General features: G+C 49.8%; 1 protein-coding gene across 11 annotated transcripts in view; it reads left to right on the top strand.

Annotated features, from left to right (window-relative positions):
- Positions 1–18,259, top strand: part of RNF220 (ring finger protein 220) — a 273,075-nt gene that overhangs the window by 218,489 nt on the left and 36,327 nt on the right. For 10 of the 11 annotated variants that reach the window (XM_077958992.1, XM_015137861.2, XM_028834396.2 and 7 more), the window contains one exon: positions 16,782–16,914. In XM_077958992.1, the coding sequence (XP_077815118.1) occupies positions 16,782–16,914 (133 nt within the window). Of the gene's footprint in view, positions 1–1,391; positions 1,501–16,781; positions 16,915–18,259 lie in introns of those variants that run through there. The other variant, XM_077959018.1, reaches the window with a different exon arrangement.

Genomic DNA, 18,259 nt, shown 5'->3' with positions numbered 1-18,259 from the left:
AGGGTAAGGGAGATGGAAAAAGAAGAGAGAAAGGGATTGGCAGAGGAGCCGCAGCTCTGTAGCTACCATTTCCTGACCCGCATGCCAGATGCCATGCTGTAGAGTGCATCTAGCTCCAAATTCTGTGCCCTTTCGAGACATTTTATGTAAGTTATACCACCAAGGTATCCTAATCACCCTATTAGGCAAGTATAATTATTATCTTCTTTTTATAGGTAAGAAAAAGGAGGCACAGGAAGGTAAAAGCTAGCAGATGCTCAGTAATAATTTTGTGAATGAGTAGATAAATAAATGAATGAAGTAGCCAGAACTGAAATTCAAACCCAGGTTAGCATGGCTTCAAAAACTTTGGGGGGGAAAGGGGTAAGAAGGGGACAATTTGAAGAGACAAAGGAAAACAAGACAGAAAATGCACATCCTTCTCTGTCTCAACATACATACACGCCCTTCTCTCTCTCTCTCTCTCTCTCTCTCTCTCTCACACACACACACACACACGAACCTCTCTCACCTCCCTCTCTCACGCTGTGCCCCTCCCTCTCATCCACACCTCTCACATTCTTTTCATACACAACACATCTGTCGCGCACCCCTTTCTCTCATCCCCTCTCCCACACCCACTCTTGCACACACACCGTTTCTCATGAACATCTCCCAGATGGCTCCGGCACACACGCACCTCTCTGTCTCATAGAAGACTCTCAAACGCACATATTCACCCCTCAGCCACACTTTTTTATTTCTCCTTGCACACTTATTGGTCTTTCTCAGACTTACATGGACCTCTTTCTCTCATGTACACACCTCCTCTTCCCAGTGCCCTTGTCTGTCTTCCTCAGTGCGCTATCTCCAGTCTCAAAGAGTGTTTGGGAAATGAAATAAACATACACCTGTCTACCTCCTTCATGTACAACCCCCCACTGTCTCCTCACACCCCACCCCACCCACCTCTCTCTCTCTCTCTCTCTCTCTCTCTCTCTCTCTCTCTCTCGTTCTCTCTCGAACACAGGTGTACACTTTGGGACGTATCCTGAAACCAGCCCCCTCACGCCCCCTGCCCACCCCCTCCAAGAGTCAGGCCTCCAGATGTGCTCTCTCTGGCTAGACTTGCTAATCTTTGAACTGTCTCCAGATCTTGAATGGTCATGTGGACTTTCCTGCCTGGTGATGGGGAGGGGGAAACAGGGAGGGGGCTAAGCCCAGAGTCCTCAGTTATTCTGGAGCAGGTTCAGCTCGTCCCCACCCCTCCCCAGGTCATGAGCAGCAGCAGAAGCTGCAAGCGAGCAGGATGGCTGTGTGTGCATTGCTATTAATCACCCCTCCTGGTCCGCTAACGAGGCTAATGCGGTAAGTGACAATAGCCCATCTTGGTTCCTGATTTAGGGGCTCAGGACGGAAGCTGGGCTCCTGGGAGTGAAGGCGTGAATTCTCCACGACACTAAACCTTCAAATAAATCTCCTCCAGTCAGAGAAGCCCAGGGCACTAAATCCCACACGCCGGTAATTGAAACCCTTAGAGCTTTCTTGGGTAGGGAAATTGCTGAGCGAGAGAGAGAAAGCGTGCAGCCCAGGGGTTCCGGGTGGGGCACGGGCCCACCGAGAGGCCTGCAGAGGGCTCTGGGATAGGGGAGCTGCTGGGGACCCTCTAGGAGCATGTGACTGGCCGTCTGTCCTCGTGTGTATGTCTGTCAGTGTTTCTAGGCATGGGATTTTGCTGTCTGGTTATGTTCACACGGTCACTGCCCACCCATTTCCCACCAGGTCTATGAACACTTAATATTTTGGTAAGGAGAGCGGTTCTGGAGCTTCTGTCTTTTGAGAGCTTCTACACTTTGACACTCTTGGGGCCTCTGACTCTTAAACTGACCATGAAGCAAGGCTTCATTTAAGCAAAAGAAGTTTTCAGCATTGCCTCAATTGCCTTCCTTCCCCTGTTCCCATCTCTCTCACCCTCACACTTCCCCCACCCCACCTCTCTTTTTTTCCAGGCATTCTCCTGCAGGCCCTTCACTCCCATTCACTTAATCCCTGAATCATTCAACAGTTACTAATACCCACCCTATGCCAGACCCTATGCCTAGGGTCCTGAGTGTCCCAGGATGAATCAGAGAATCTCTCTGCCCTCAAAAAGCTCAGTATCAGCTACTCTGGGCACACTGCCTACAGGGTAGCCCTGCTCCACAAGGAGCAGTAAAAAATAAATAAATAAAACAAAGAGCTCAGAATCTCCCAGACAAGACAGATGAATAAACAAATAATTGCAATATTACATGATGTATGCAATAATAGACATATAGACATATGTGGAACATAGCACGAAAAAGAGAGTAATTAACTATCAGGGAAGGCTTCAAAGAGGAAGCATTGTCTGATTGTGCTCTTCAAGAATAAATACGGCTGGGCACGGTGGCTCACGCCTGTAATCTCAGCACTTTGGGAGACCGAGGTGGATGGATTGCTTGAGCTCAAGAGTTCAAGACCAGCCTGGGCAACATGACCCAACCCTATCTCTACAAAAAGTTAGCTGGGTGTAGTGGTATGTGCCTATAGTCCCAGCTACCCAGGAGGCTGAGGTGAGAGGATCACTGAGCCTAGCAGTGGAGACTGCAGTGAGCTGTAATTGCGCTACTGCACTCCAGCATGGGCAACAGAGTGAGACCCAGTCTCAAAATAAAAAAGGAATAAATCACAGTTAAAAGTTGCCCACAGGGAGATGATGGCATGGGCATGAGCATTATTGGCAGCGAGAATGCCAGATGAAGAGCTACATTTTGTCCAGGCAGAGCACACACTATTACAAGATGGGATAGGAGGCTGGAGAGGGGCTTGTATGATAAAGAGTTCAGAATGTATGCTGTGGCTTTGGGAGCCAGGGAAGGATCTTAAGCAGCTGAATGATATGATCTGATTTGTGTTTTAGGAAGATCCTTGTAACTGTAGGGATGGAATAGATTAGCGGGGAGAGAAATACATGAGGAGACCTAAGAGTAGGGACTGAATATGAAGATGCTTGAACTAGGGCAATGAAGAAAAGAAGATGGTTCTGACCAGTACTTAGGAGGTAAAAAACAGGTAAGATGTTGACTTACTGGATGTAGAGACTGGAGTAAAGAGTAAAAGTTAAGATTGTCAATTTAGGGAGGTCTCTGGATAGTGGTACCATTCACTGAAACCAAAAGCAGGAGGAGGACAGGCCTAGAGGAAGGTAAGTCCCATCTCAGACGTGTTGAGCTTAAAGATCCTTTGGGACATCCAAGCAGAGCATCTTCTACGCAGTGTTGTGCGTGGCTCAGATTGGAGGTACAGGCTGAGGGAATGAAACCAGAGTTTCAGAGATCACACATAGAATGCGGAAAGAGGGGGAAGTGAATGATGACAAGGGCAATAGCTAACATCAGAGGCAGCAGAATAGCGTGATTAAGAGCATGCATGGGGCTGTGGTACTACATAAGTCCCACATGGCCACTTACCTCGTAACCATGGGCAAGCTAAGAACTTCTCTATGCCTCTGTTCCCTTACTTACAAAATAGGGATTAGGCCGGGCGTGGTGGTTCATGCCTGTAATCCCAGCACTTTGGGAGGCCGAGGTGGATGGATCACCTGAGGTCAGGAGTTCAAGACCAGCCTGGCCAACATGGCGAAACCCCATCTCTACTAAAAATACAAAAATTAGCCAGGTGTGGTGGCACCCACCTGTAGTCCCAGCTCCTCGGGAGGCTGAGGCAGGAGAATCACTTGAACCCGGGAGGTAGAGGTTGCAGTGAGCCGAGATCACGCCATTGCACTCCAGCCTGGGCGACAAGAACAAGACTCTGTCTCAAAAAAATAAATAAAAAGTATAGTGCTTGGCACAGAGTAAGCATTTGATTAGTGTTACCACTTCCCTTCTTCCTCGTCTCTTCAACAAGTACTTATCTATCACACCTCAGCTTGTGTACTCTTCCTCAGGGAAGCCTGTCTAGGTTTCTCTGAACAAGGCAAATCTCCATATCACAGGTTCCCGCAGCAATGTCGACCTCTTTTTGGCACAATTGCAATTTTACAATTGTACAAGTATTTTATTGCATCTGTTCTCTCACTAGACTGTGAGCTCCATAAGGACATGGATCTCATTGTATCCCTAGACCCCAGTATATTGCCTAGCACATGGAAGGCACTCAACAAATATTTATTGGACTAATGTATAAATATAACTGGAGTATCTATTGTGGATGATCACCAAGGACCTCATTGAGAGTAGTTTCCATAGAATGGTGGGGATGAAACTCAGGCTGTGATGAGTTAAGAAGTGGTTAGGAGGTAAAAGAGTATGGACAGCAAGCAAGTCTTTGGAGCATCTTAGGTGAGAAGAGAAGGAGAAGAAAAGGCCATTAGTAAAAGGGTGCCATATGGAAGCGAGAGCTGGGTTGTTGAGGCTGATGTTGCTGTAATATGGGAGAGATGCGGGAGTTGATATGCTGATAGAGGGAAGCATGAGGAAGGGAAGGAGAAGATGCAGTAGAGAGGGAGAACTTGGCAGCTTTCCCAGGGAACATAGGCAGGATTGGGATCGAAGCCCAGGAGAAGTGATTAGGCTTAAGTAGGAGGATGCCTCTTCCACTGAAACTGGAGGGAGCAAGGAGGTGAGAGTAGATCCATAAGCTGAGGAAATTCATGCCTAAGGACTAAATTTCAGAGTGAAGGAGGAAGCAAGGCCACCTAGCAGAGAGAGGGGGACAGGAGATGGAGAGGCGGCTCAAGATAGTAAAATATTATTGAATTGTCTCTGGGAAAGAGGAGACGGAGCTGACCAAGAGCATGTAAAAGGATTGCTTAGTGGTGCTGAGATTGGAAACTGTGAATTTTTATTGGCACATATCCACGTGGTTTTGTGATTTTCCCCAACTGTGCTTAGCCGCCTGCGTGTCTGAGACAAAAAGGAGAATAGTTGGGTTGTGGAGAAGGCAAAGGAAGTAAGAAGTTGAGTGTGTTGGCAAGATCGTGTTGAAGGTGCACAACAGGCCTGGGCTAGCATCCATGAGTATGTGGTGGCTTGGGAGTTGGGAGAAGGGAAGAGGGAGGAGCAAGTTTAATGGGTACAAGGCTTTGAGAGGGCTTAGGGGAGAGGGAGTTCCATCACAGGTCCTATTTAGGTTGATGACAAGGATCTCCAGGAGGAAGTCAAGTAAGGGAAAAAATAATAGAAGCTGAGGAGGTCAGGACAGTGATGGACTTGGGGGAGAGAGGCGAGTATGAAAGTCCTGGGTGAGTGTAGAAAATGGTAGGTAACTGACCTCAAAGAGTCCAGAAAGTGGAGAGGCAATGAGCTGGAAGACACTGAGCCCACCTTCTGGCCTGAGGAGCATGGAGTTGAGAGAATAAAAAGCCTGCACCAGAGAGGACCGCAAGTGAGTGGCAGCATCTCCGGGTTCCGGGGAAAATGAGTAGAGGAAGTAAAGGGAATATCTAGAGACTGCAGATGGAGAGGAGTTTATTGGCATGGTCCTGTGTCCCAGAGGTCATGCTGGGAAGGTAGTGGAGAGACATCAGTCGGAGCCATCTCCACCACTACCTTCTGTCCACTGCATCCCTCCCAGAACTGCCTGCATCTCTAGCCTGCCTTCCCCAACTTGATGTCTCTCCTCCTTCACTGACTCCCGACTCCACCTCACACACACATACTGCTCATCTCATCCACCCCCCACACACATACCGCTCATCCCATCCATCCGTCCATTCCTCTTCTTCCCACACTCCTCCTTAGTTCTCCCCTCCCCAGACCCTTCCCCTGCCCTGCCCCACCCCATCCGGCCTGAGTGAGCAGGAACCCCTGCACCTTCATTTCTCAGGTCACTGCTTGGCTAATGGGCTATTAATTTGCTCAATCGTCCCCTGTGAGGCAAACTCAATTTCTGCCAGCCAGTCGTCCCTCCCTGTCGACAGTGTGATTGATTGGAGGAACAGCTGTCACCGCCCGGCTGCCTGCTCCCTGCCTCCTTCTCTCCGAGTCCACACCACCCCTCCTCCTCGGGCCGCCGCCCTGCGCCCACAGAGGCAGCGCACCCTGCCACCTGCCCAAGGATCTGTCGCCAGCAATGAAAAATGACAGAAATATTTAAGGACAAATAAGGTTTCCCAACGCAATTGAAAATGATTACAGGCAGCTACAGATGGGGCCAATCTGATGCGCAGCAGCAAATCAAATCGAATTTCCTTATCGGCGTATTATTTTAGGCGTTATCTGGCACGTTGATGCAGTTATCAATTCAATTTCAGCCGCCGGTCCGCTGTTTACTGTCTCGCTTTTGCTGGGAAAAGGTAAACATGCTCAGCCCAGCAAATTAATTTCTAGCTGAAGCCAGAGGCTGCAAAGAACTGCTACCCAGGACCCACGGCCCCCACCTTGGCCCCAGGCTACAGTGGGCCAGGCCAGAGCTCGCCCAGGGAGCAGAAGCCCCACTATTTGCCTGCCCAAGTCTGGCCCCAGACCCAAGCAGGATTCAGAGCTCCTGGGAGGCTGAGGTGACCGTTGTTGGCTCCGCCGCTGCTGCCAGGGAGAGGTGAAGGTCTCCCATTAATTCCCAGCTAAAAATGACAAATTCATCTTGGACGACAATTAAATGAAGTCAGTAATTGATGCTAATTGATCTCCAGATGCGAGGGCTCCCCTCAGCCTTAGCAGCACGTGGCTGGCTGTTCACTCTCCCCATCCAGCCCTTCTCTTCCTCTACCTCCCTCTGCTGCTCTCATAGTCCTTGTTCCCTCCCTAGGGTTCTGGGTCTCTTAACCCCTCAGGTGTGAGGGAGGCAGCTGGCCTGGGATGTGCTAGCAGGCAGTGCCTGAGGCCAGCAGCTGGCCCATTGCCCATCCAGCCCTGCAGGCACTTGTAATCGGTGCCCCCACGGTCCACCCATCAGCCTGGAAAGCAGGTAACACTGCCCTCCTTGGCAGCTCAGGATTTATTGCCCACAGCTGCGGAGGTTCCCACTTCATTTTTATAAGCCCATCGTCAGAACCAGCAGGGGGTAAAGCACACTTGAAGTTACTTTCCTTTAAACAGTACAGTCTTAGCATTTTGGCTGCATGGCAAGGAAGGCATGGGAGAGAGTGGAGTGTGTGGGCAGGCTAGGGAGAATAGGCAGGTATAGTGGGTCCACACCTGAACATATGCATAGGTGCTCAGGTGTTTGTCTAAATGCAAAAAAATACCCACACTGTGTGAGCACCTGTGTGTGCCAGTGCCAGCACAAGCATGTGTCCAGACACTTGAGAGGATGCATGTGCAGGTCCACATGCAGATATTTTCCAGAATCAGGCCCTTGACTGTAGTCTTTGAAGCCTAATCCCAGGGAACTCTGCGAGGCCCTGCCTGCCCCACCCACCACTGGCCCAGCCCAGCCCAGGGAGCTGTCTGGAAGTTATTAGCTAAAGAAGGAGGGAAACTGAATTGTAGCTCTGCAAGAGGAGAGAGGCTGTAGTTACGTTTGAAATAGCCAAGGTCATGGGTGTGAAACAGCTGTGGCCCCTGAAGCCCCGCCAGTCTCTGAACAGGTTGGCTGGTGCCTTTGGCTGGAACAAAGGCTCATGGGGCCAAGGGTTTAGCTTCTATGACCAAGACTCAGTGAGCTTGCTTGTGCCTTGGCCTGGAGCCTTTGGCTCCAGCTCGAGCCCAAGTCTGAGCCTAAACCTGTCCACAGACTGACCTCACCTGGCTGTCTTGCAGATGTTTGCCACTGGCCACCCAGGAGCCATGTCTGGCTCAATCCAGGCACCCTCTATTGCTAGAGACAGTAAATAGCATGCATTATAATAGGAATCAGGCTCTTGTACCTGGAGCTGGCAGGAGGCCATGTGGAATGGGCAGTGCCAGTCGGAGCTTCTGCAGGCAGAATGGAGGGAGAAGGAAAGATGGCAAGGGTATGTAGGTATGAATGTTTCACACCTGTATATTATATCTAGGTATGTGTGTCACATGTAAGGAACCTCATGCTGTGTCAGAGGGTCTATACATGCCTTATAGAAAGAAGAGGAGCAGATAAAGAAAAGCATATATAGGGGCCCGGCACGGTGGCTCACGCCTGTAATCCCAGCACTTTGGGAGGCTGAGGCAGTGGACCACGAGGTCAGGGGATGGAGACCATCCTGGCCAACATGGTGAAACCTCATCTCTACTAGAGATGCAAAAATTACCTGAGCATGGTGGTGGGCACCTGTAGTCCCAGCTTCTCGGGAGACTGAGGTGGGATAATCACTTGAACCCAGGAGGCAGAGGTTGCAGTGAGCTGAGATCATGCCACTGCACTCCAGCCTGCGACAGAGTGAGACCCCGTCTCAAAAAAAAAGAAAAGAAAAGAAAAAAGAAAAAGAAAAGCAAAGCATATGTAGAAGGGTAGATGAGCAGACTAGACCAGAGTCAGGGTAGGACAAGGAATGAGAGGAGAACTCCATGGCATCTCCCAGCTGGTATCTGCCTCTTTGGGGATTTAGCAAGGTCAGTGATCACTTATTCATTAATTCAAACAATATTTATTGATTTCTACTATTACTCTGACTATTCTCTCACTTTGGGCTATGCCCTCTGCTAGATGCTGGGGCTATAGCAGGGAACAAGTTAATTTTAGCCCTCAGTAAATTTACAATCTAAAGGAGGTGACAGAATCATAACAGGTAATAACAACACTATGACAAGTGCTGTAATAGAAGTAGCACAAGAGGCTTCGGGAACACAGAGGAGGCACCCAATACAGTCTGGGGGAGTCCAGGAAGGCCATGTGGAGGAAGGAACTCTAGGCTGAATCCTAAAGGATGAGGAAGAGTTAGCCAGCTTGTGCAACTAACCCCTGTCCTATCCTTTTTGGTTGTTTAGCAAGCCCAAAGCAGAAACAAATAGGCCTATTGGGTTCCAAGTGACTCTGGAACTGCTGAAAATGTCACGTCTGCCCCACAAGCACCGGCAACTACCCTGGGGTCTGGGCAAGAGGGTGCACAGCTGTTCCCAGGACATCCCTGGGCACCAGAGGAAAGCATGGGCCACAGCTAAATACATATCTCTCCCCTGCCCGCCCTACCCCCACCTCCTCAACCAGGGATGCCTATTAATCCTGACAAATGATGACTTACGAACATGTAATGCAAACTGATTCATCATACATTCAAATCCGCTGCCCCGCCCCAGCGGGAGGCCCCAGCCAGACAAGTGTATTACACGGATAATGTATTTGACGTATTAATAAAACCAGCCGTATTGCTCTGGCCCGGAGACTGGGGAATGCCAATATACGATGACAGATCACATATTGATGAAATCCAGATGTTTGGAATCATAGTCTTGGGGCCTCGTTCATATTGACTGAAGGTAAAAAATGCCATCTGTCAGCATGTTAACTCTTGCTGTCCCATACTCAGCAGAAGCGCCAATCATAGTTTTAAGAGAAGGAGGAAGGGACTGAGTGAGGGGAGAGTAGATGAGTAATTAGGTGGTTTGGATGGATGACAGGTGGATGAACTGGAGGGTAGATGGTTGTGCTATGGATAAGATGAGTGGATGGGACACTTTTCATGCCTTGTGTTCTTGACCTCTCAACAGCATTTGACCTTACTGAGGACAGTAGAGTCCTTGAAACTCTTCCTTTCTTGGCTTCAATGACATCACACTTTCCTTGTTTTCATTCTACCTCTTGGCTCTTCCTTCTTAGTCCTTGATGCCTTAAACTTCCTCTAACTGTAAACCAAGGTTCTGTTCCAGATACTCTTCCTAGTGTATTTTCTCTCCCTAGGTGAGCTTGCCTACTCTGAACTTCATTCATTTATGTATTCCATAAATATTTATTGAGTATTTACCATATGCCAGACATTGTTCCAGGCAGAGGACACAGTGGTGAGCTTTGGTTCTCTATGTCAGTGTCTCCCGGGTCTAGAACTCTAGCTCTGGCTCACATACAGTGCCTACTCAGCATTTTCACATAGATGTCTAATAGTTTCTCAAACTAAGTACATCCAAAACTCAACTCATTTTCTTTCTTACCAAGCCTGCTGCTCCTCCTCCCATTCCATAAGTTGGTCAATGGTCTACCACCTAGAAGTTGCTCAAGCCAGAAACCTGGAAGTCATCCTTAACTCTTTTCTGTCCCTTAGCTTCCATGTCCAATCCATCTGCCTCTATTCATCTCCAGCATCGTCATGCTAGAGCAAGCTGCCATCGTCTCTCCCCTGAGTTAGTGAGATAACCTCCTAAATAGCTTTCCTGCACTTGCTCTTGCCCCTTAGACCACTGGCTACTTTGCAGTTAGAATAATCTTTTTTAAATGCAAGTCTGATATATCACTCCCCTGTTTAAAACTCTCTGATGGCTTCTTATTGTATGTTAAAAAAATAATAACCAAAATCACTAATGTAGTTTAAAAGTCCTCCAGGATCTGCCCTCTCTATCATCATACCTCAGTACTCTACCCCTCACTCACTCTGTCTGCTCCAGCCACATCGGACTTTTTCTGATTCCTCACTTAGGCTCTTTCTCCTGTGTACCTTCAAATGTGCTGTTTTCTTTTTGTTTTCTTTTTTTTTTTTTTTTTTTCGAGACGGAGTCTTGCTCTGTCACCCAGGCTGGAGTGCAGTGGTGTAATCTTGGCTCACTGCAAGCTTCGCCTCCCGGGTTCACGCCATTCTCCTTGCCTCAGCCTCCCGAGTAGCTGGGACTACAGGTGCCCGCCACCAGACCTGGCTTTTTTTTGTTGTGTGTTTTTTTTTTAGTAGAAACAGGGTTTCACCGTGTTAGCCAGGATGATTTCGATCTCCTGACCTCGTGATCCGCTCGCCTCGGCCTCCCAAAGTGCTGAGGTTACAGGCGTGAGCCACTGCCCCCAGCCAAATGTGCTGTTTTCTATCTAGAGCTCCACTTCCCACAATCACTGTTTGACTGGTTCCCACGCATCCTTCAGCCTTCATTGAATGTCACTTCCCTCACCTTCCAGACCAGATGATATACTCCCCTAGTTCTGTGTACTTTTTTTTTTTTTTTAAGACAGGGTCTCACTCTGTAGCCCAGGCTGGAGTGCAGTGGTGCGATCATAGCTCACTGCAACCTCAAACTCCTGGGCTCAAGCGATCCTCCTGCCTCAGCCTCCCAAGTAGCTGGGACTACAGGCACATGCCGCCACAGCTGGCTAATTTTTTAATTTTTTTGTAGAGACAGGGTCTAACCGTGTTGCCCAGGCTGACCAAACTCCTGGCCTTAAGCAATCCTCCCACTTCAGCCTCTCGAAGTGCTAGGATTACAGGTTTGAGCCACCACACCAGCCCCATGTACTTTTCTTTTCCTAAGACCACTCTGGGGACAATTGTTTCATGTTTCCATCCATAGTTAAGTCCTAAGCTCCCTGAGGGCAGAGATTGTGCCTGTCTTCATTATTGTCTGGCATCTGTGCTATAGCGACCCCTAGTGGGCATCCAGTAAACATCTGTGAAGTCGTATTTAATCATTGGCTAGGTGAGTGGGTGGGTAGGTAGGTAGTTGGGTATTCAGATCTGGACTCAGACCTGGATTTAAATCCCTGCTCTGAACTTTGTAGCTGTCACCACATTGTTCTGAGCCCCATTTTCCTCATCAGTGTGATAGAGACAGTGACACCTACCTCACGGAACCGCTGTAAGGGTTAATGAGGTAAAGTATGTGTAGTACTGACCTACAGCCAAATATATAATGATACTTGATAGACAGTTGTTATTAAAAATGGACAGATAATGGATAGATGATAGTTGGATGGACAGATGGATACACTGACATATAAACCAATAAACAGATATATGGGTAATGATGGATAGGAAGAAGGAACTCCATGGGGGCCAGAGGAGCTAGGACCAGGACACCTACTGAATGGTAAAAGATCTGGATCATAGAAGGGAAGAAGGCCAGATACAGGCAAGGCAGGGCAGGTGTCAGGATGGGGCGGATATTGGCACAAACAACAAACTTTGTCAGTGTGTTACTGGAGGCACTAATGACTCCTCCCTTGTACATAGCCCTGATTTCACTGGATCTTCACAGAAGTCCTGGGAGTTAGATATCATTCTCCCCATTTCACACAAGGAGAAATGAAGCTCAATAACATTAAGTGATTTGCCCAAGGTCACACAGCTAGCAAGAGGCAGCTCTGTTGAATTCTGCTTGAAGTTCCTGTTTCCTGGTCACTAGGAAATGGAAGCCCTTCCATTGAAGGGGTAGGAGTAGGACACACATGTGTACAGATAAACGCACACATATGCCCACACACATACTCTTAAAAGCCCCAGCCTCCATGGCCATCTGTCATTACAGTCACCCTCACCTTCATTTCAACCCTCCTCATCCCTATCAGACACCAGGCAGTCAAGCCATGCTTTTTGTGGTCTGTAGAGAAAAGATAATAGAGATGGGATTTGTTGCTTGGACAAGCAGAGAGGTGAGAATGGAGCTCTCATGCAGCAGAACTGGGCAAAACCAAACAGGCCAAGCCAGAGAGGCAGTCACACGGTGGGGAACTGCAAGGCCAGATGTGGGTGAGTGGTCAAGGAGGGGAGGGCTTTCCCTTTGAACAAGATCCCCGGCCTCTATGTGTCCAGTTCTTCACCAGGCTTCGCTGTGGAAGATGGCCGGGAAGGAGCAGGCTGTGCAGGCCCTTGAGTTGCCTGTTCCCAACGGTCAACCATTCCCAACAGAGGGGGGCAGCAGAGGGCTGATCTAGGACCCCAGGTATCTGAGGTCTTATTTCGAGGTGAGAGGGCTGGGCCGGCTGGAGCCTGGTCCAAGCTAGGAAGAGGGCTGCCTTGGCCTGACCTCTCCTCTCAACAGGCCTGTCCTTTGCAGCTTACCATCAGTCACTCCCTGTTGGAGCCTCACTGTTGTCCAGCAGGAAAGCTATTCTAGCAGCTCAGCAAGGAAAAGGGACTCTCTGGAGGTCATACAACTTAGGGAGCCTCCAGGCTGGGACCTGATTCCCCTGACTCCCAGCCCCTGCCTCTACAGAGTCGCCTCTCCGCTCTTGGAGCTGGAGTTGCCCTGTATAAGGCTGAGGATGGGGTCAGCGCCCCTCCCCTCCCTGCCCTCCTCCTGCTTGCGGGGATACCTGCGGCAAGCAGAGAAGTGGAGGTGGCAGGCACTCCGTGGCTGGAGCGGTGGGGAGGGAGGTGCGGTAATGAATGTGGACGGGAGGCGGAATGAGCGATCCATCTTTGCATGGGAGGGAGGGGGCTGCGGGCGTTCCCCCCACACACTCACACACTCAATCAGGCGCTGTCAGACCTCCGGCCGCCTGGCATTTTGGTGAAGAATCTCTCAGCTAAAAATTGTTGTCAGTCCCATTTCCTCGTTATCAGTGCAAGGGCTGAGGCAGCGCCCGGGGATTAGCAGGAACGGCGAGCGCCCGCACCCGCCATCCTCTGCCGATAACACTGGGCCTCCCGCGTCACCTCCCCCATTCATCATCTTTAGCACTGACAGCCCATCCCAGTCCCTGTCCCCATCCCCATCCCCTTGTGCTTCCCACATCTCCCCACTATGCTGCTCAGCCCGGCTCCTGACCTCCTGAGGGAGCAAGGCCTCCTGAGGAGGGACAGTATTCAACCGAGGCCTACATGACCTAGACCTACCTGTGGCAAAAGGGTTTGGCTGGCTTTTGGGGGTTGGGGGTGTCATGAGCTGGAGAGAGGAACACTCGAGAGGACGCCTGCTGACAGCCTGCCCCTGGTGGGCTTGGTCTGCCCACCTGTGGTGCTGCCAGCAGTGTTGGAGAAGGGATTCCTGCATCCGATGGGCAGCTGGACTAAGGATTCCAGGGGCCTCGCCAGCCTGAAATGGACTTCCAGATTCTGGGAGCTGTGGAAAGGAAGAGCCAAAGGATGCTTCCTCCCAGGCGTAGGAAGAGTATGGGGTTGAGGGCTTCATTTCCACCCCAGCAAGACCACAGCCCCCTCCTCTTGGCCATCCCCAGCGGTTTTATGGCCCGTTTTATGGCCACTGTAATGGCCCAGGTCAAAAGCTTCAGGGAGCTGTATTCTGGGAATTATGCAAACGAGGAGCAGGCCCAGGGCCAGAGTATGGATTTTGTCATTAAACCTGGGCAGGCCATGTCGTTAGTGCAGTAAAACCCACGTCATGACCACAGGTCTCAATATAAAATTATAGAGAACACAGCGGGGGAGGGGACACAGGGGGCCCATGGCCATGCTGACACCTGCCACTCTAACCCCTGAGAAAATGAGGGTGTGATGGAGGGCAGAGGCTGCAGAGTCCCTCTGCTGATCCCTGCCAGTGCTATTCCTGAAGCTTGGAGGCAGGAAGAGGGCCTGTTGTCCTGATAGGAAAACTGGGGCCAAGCTCAGAAAAGTAGAATGTCCCTGTGGCAGCAAAGCAGATGAACTGAGTACAGGTATGTGGGAATACTGACACCTGTCCCCAGGCCTGGAGTGAGACATCTGGGCTCCAGGAACCCCTAAGAGCCAGACTTGGTATACCAGGCTAACGGGGGCTGAACCCCTGATATTTCCAGCTCAGCTCAGACCCCATGTCTGGGATCCACCTCCTTCTCCATTCTCCTCTCTTACCATTGCCCCCTTCAGACCCCAGCCCGTGCCTCAATTATCTGTTCCAACAACCTGTCAACTCCCTAACTCACTCCTTGCGCCTCCTGCTGAGTGTCATCTCGCCCACAGATCCTGCCAACCTTGCTGGCCCCTTCCCACCTTCCCACGAATCCTTCATGTCCTCCTCATAGTTCTCGCCAGCACTGACTGCAGTCATGGGCTCTCTTTTTGCCTTTCCTACTAATTTGTGTTCTCCTCAAGGCCAAGGATGCATTATATTTATCTCTGAGCTCCAGTTTCTCCTAGAATAATACCTGACAGAATAATTGTTACATGTTTGCTGAGTGAATAAAGTAATGAGATCAAAAGCTGAGTACAAAGGTCTGTATCCCATTCTGAGCCTCAGTTGCCCTAGCTGTAAAGTAAAGATAATGGCCTGGAGAATGTCTAGGGTCTTGTTCACCTGTGAGATTCTCTGGCTAACTGAAGGTAGGAGCAGAGCTGAGACTGGACACCTCATCTCCCACCTCCCACACCTGGGCCACATCTGCTGCTGTTACTCAGAGCTTCCCTCCAGCTGTCCCCTGAGCATCTGAGGCACAGCCACCTGATCAGTAGGACTTCCTCCCCTCCTCAGAGACCTTGCCACACAGACTGGAGCCTCCTGGATGGCTGGAGCTGCTGTCCCAGCCCTGCGAAGGTTATCTGGCTTCTAGGACAGTCTGTTCTTCGTTCCCACCTTTCTTCTTCCCTTTTCTCTTTTCCTCTCTCTTGCTTCATCGTGGAGCATCTAGGCTATGCCAGACCTGATATAAATTGTCTATAAATATAAAGATAAATAAGAAATGGTCTGTCCCACAAGGAACTCACAACTTATTCACTAACTCATTCATTTGCCTGATATACTTCTAAGGTACAGCTTAAATTTCGCTTCTTTGGTTAAGCCTTCTCTTTTTTCCAGTCCTCAAAACACACACCCAAAATGAATTCCTTCTTCCTTTGAGCCCTCAGGTGACTCTTATCTGGGCATCCAGGGGAGCCGTAATCATCCTCAGTCTAGTGTCAAAGGGAGGTGGGTTTTGTGCTCAGCCTGAACTTGAGGCTTCCTCAAGTACAAGGTTGCTAGATTTAGCATATAAAAACATGGGACATCCAGGTAAATTTGAATTCTAGAAAAATGATAAATAACTTTTAGAATAAGTATGTCCCATGTAATACTTGGGACATACTTATACTAAAAAAAAATTTCATTATCTGAAATTCAAATTCAACTGGGCATCCTGTGTGGAATCTGGCAACCCTACTTAGGCAACCACCTTGCTCATCACTGGCATGGCCTTTATCTTTCCGAAAGCTGATTTTGACCCCCTCCAGGAACTGGTAGGAAGAAGAAGAAGAAGGAAGGAAGATCTGGGCTCAAACTAAAGTCCTTTGTGCAGTCAGAGCATCCATGGATATGCAGGGATGTTTCTAAATTAATAGGGCTCCTCAAACTCACACCTGTAAGCAGAGGCTACAGAGCATTGCATGTCCCCATGAGTGGCAAGAAAGGCGTTTAAACATCCCAGCCAGCCAGGAGCAGTGGCTCATGCCTGTAATCCTAGCACTTTGGGAGGCCAAGATGAGAGGATCACTTGAGGCCAGGATTCAAGATCAGCCTGGCCAAAATAGTGACACCCATCTCTATTAAAAATAATAATAATAATAAGGCCAGGCACAGTAATCCCAGCACTTTGGGAGACCGAGGCTGGCAGATCACTTGAGGCCAGGAGTTTGAGACCAGGCTGACCAACAAGATGAAACTCCATCTCTACAAAAAATACAAAAATTAGCCAAGCATGATGGCATACGCCTGTAATCCCAACTACTCAGGAGGCTGAGGCAGGAGAATCACTTGGACCCAGAAGGCAGAGGTTGCAGTGAGCCAAGATCACACCACTGCACTCCAGCCTGGGCAATAGACCAATACTCTGTCTCAAATTAATTAATTAATTTAAAAAAGAAAAAAAATAGACATCCCATGGGGGATGTGTCCTAATAGATTTCTGAGAGGGGTGGCTGGCTGAGGAGGTACCATTCATGGGCACAGCCTCTGGAGCTGCAAGGAAGAGGGGTGCTGGTGGGTTCTGAAACCCTTAGAAGCCCTAGAAGACAGCAGCAGGCTCGGGTTTCAGGACTGAGATGCTGGGTCTGCCTCCTGGACTAGCCCAGCTTACGTGTCTGTCTGTTCTTCTCCCCTCACCAGGTAAGAAGAAAGCAGCAGCATTGTTCGACAGCCAGGCCCCAATTTGCCCCATCTGCCAGGTGCTGCTGAGGCCCAGTGAGCTGCAGGAGCATATGGAGCAGGAACTGGAGCAGCTAGCCCAACTGCCCTCGAGGTAAGCCACCTGCCAGGGAGCCTGCCTGCTGGAGGCAGGGTTCTGGCCCCTGGATCCCAGGAGCAGCCGCCTGGACCATACCCCAGCCCCTCGGGAGAAGACAGGACCCTGCCACCCTTCTCCACAACTCTGTTTCAATCCTCAGATCTTTCCGCTGAATGAAGCCACTTTCCTCTTCTTGCTCTATTTTTGGAGATGTGAGGAGAGTGACCCCGCAGTCCCCAGCCTCAAAGGAGAACATGAGAGGAGCTAGACAGGGGTGAGCCACTGCCACAGGCCCAGCACTGCCATGTTGAGCCTCACAGCAGAATAAAAGAAGCAGGTCCTAGGCCTGGCAGGCCCCTCAGAAGTACAGCCTAGTCCCTCCAGGGGAGTGGGCACTACCTTCTCTATGAATCTCAGTATCTGAAAGATGACAATCTTGAGAATGTGCTCAGGTGTGTCCCCCACTGTCCCACCCCACCTCACCCCCAGCCTCCCTCCCTTGTCCCTGCCTGAAGGACTGGGCTGAGCCTCCTCAAGGCCTGGTGGAGGAGCCAGGTTATCAAAAAGAGTAGAAGAGAGGTGTGACAAATTACCTAAAATCTTAGCAGTTTAAAGCAACCATTTCATTGTGCTCGTGGAATCTGTGAGGTCAGGAATTCAGACAGGGCACAGAGGAGATGGCTGATGTCTGCTCCGTGATGTCTGGGGCCTTAGCTGGGAAGACTGGGTGGCTGGGAGCTGGGTCATGTGGAGGCTGCTTCCCTCACATGTCTGGGGGTTGATGCTGGCTATCAGCTGGGACCTCAGCTGAAGCTAGAATCAAAGCATGTACATAGGGCTTCTCCATGTGGCCTCGGCTTCCTCATAGCTTGCCAACCTCAGGATGGTTGGAATTCTTGCATGGCAGCTTTGGGCTCCAGAAGCAAATGTTCCAGCCAATGAGATGGAAGCTGGATCACTTTTTATAACCTAGCCTGAAAGTCATTGAGTCTCACTTCCATTGTATTCTATTTATCGAGGCAGTATTAGACCACCCAGAATTCAAGGGGAGGGGACATACACCCCCCTTTTGATGGGAGGACTGGCAAGGTCACATTGTAGAAACATATGTGGGATGGAAGATATGGTTGCAGCCGTCTTTGGACAATATAATCTGCTACTGAGGGACAGCCTGCCCCGCTCCTCCTAGTCCGACCCTTATTCAGTTTAAGTCATCAGACTTGACTGATCCTCCTTCCTTCTACCTTCTAACCGAATCCCCATGCAGGGTGCAGGGGATCCCATAGTGAATCAGAATGGTCCCTGACCTTGAAAGTTCATAGCATGAGGGTTGGGAGGGTCGGGCAGTACAAACCCGGAG

Source organism: Macaca mulatta, chromosome 1, assembly GCF_049350105.2.
Source record: "Macaca mulatta isolate MMU2019108-1 chromosome 1, T2T-MMU8v2.0, whole genome shotgun sequence".
Lineage (NCBI taxonomy): Eukaryota > Metazoa > Chordata > Mammalia > Primates > Cercopithecidae > Macaca > Macaca mulatta.
The sequence above is the reverse complement of the archived record's forward strand: the minus strand, read 5'-3'. Positions and strand labels throughout refer to the sequence as shown.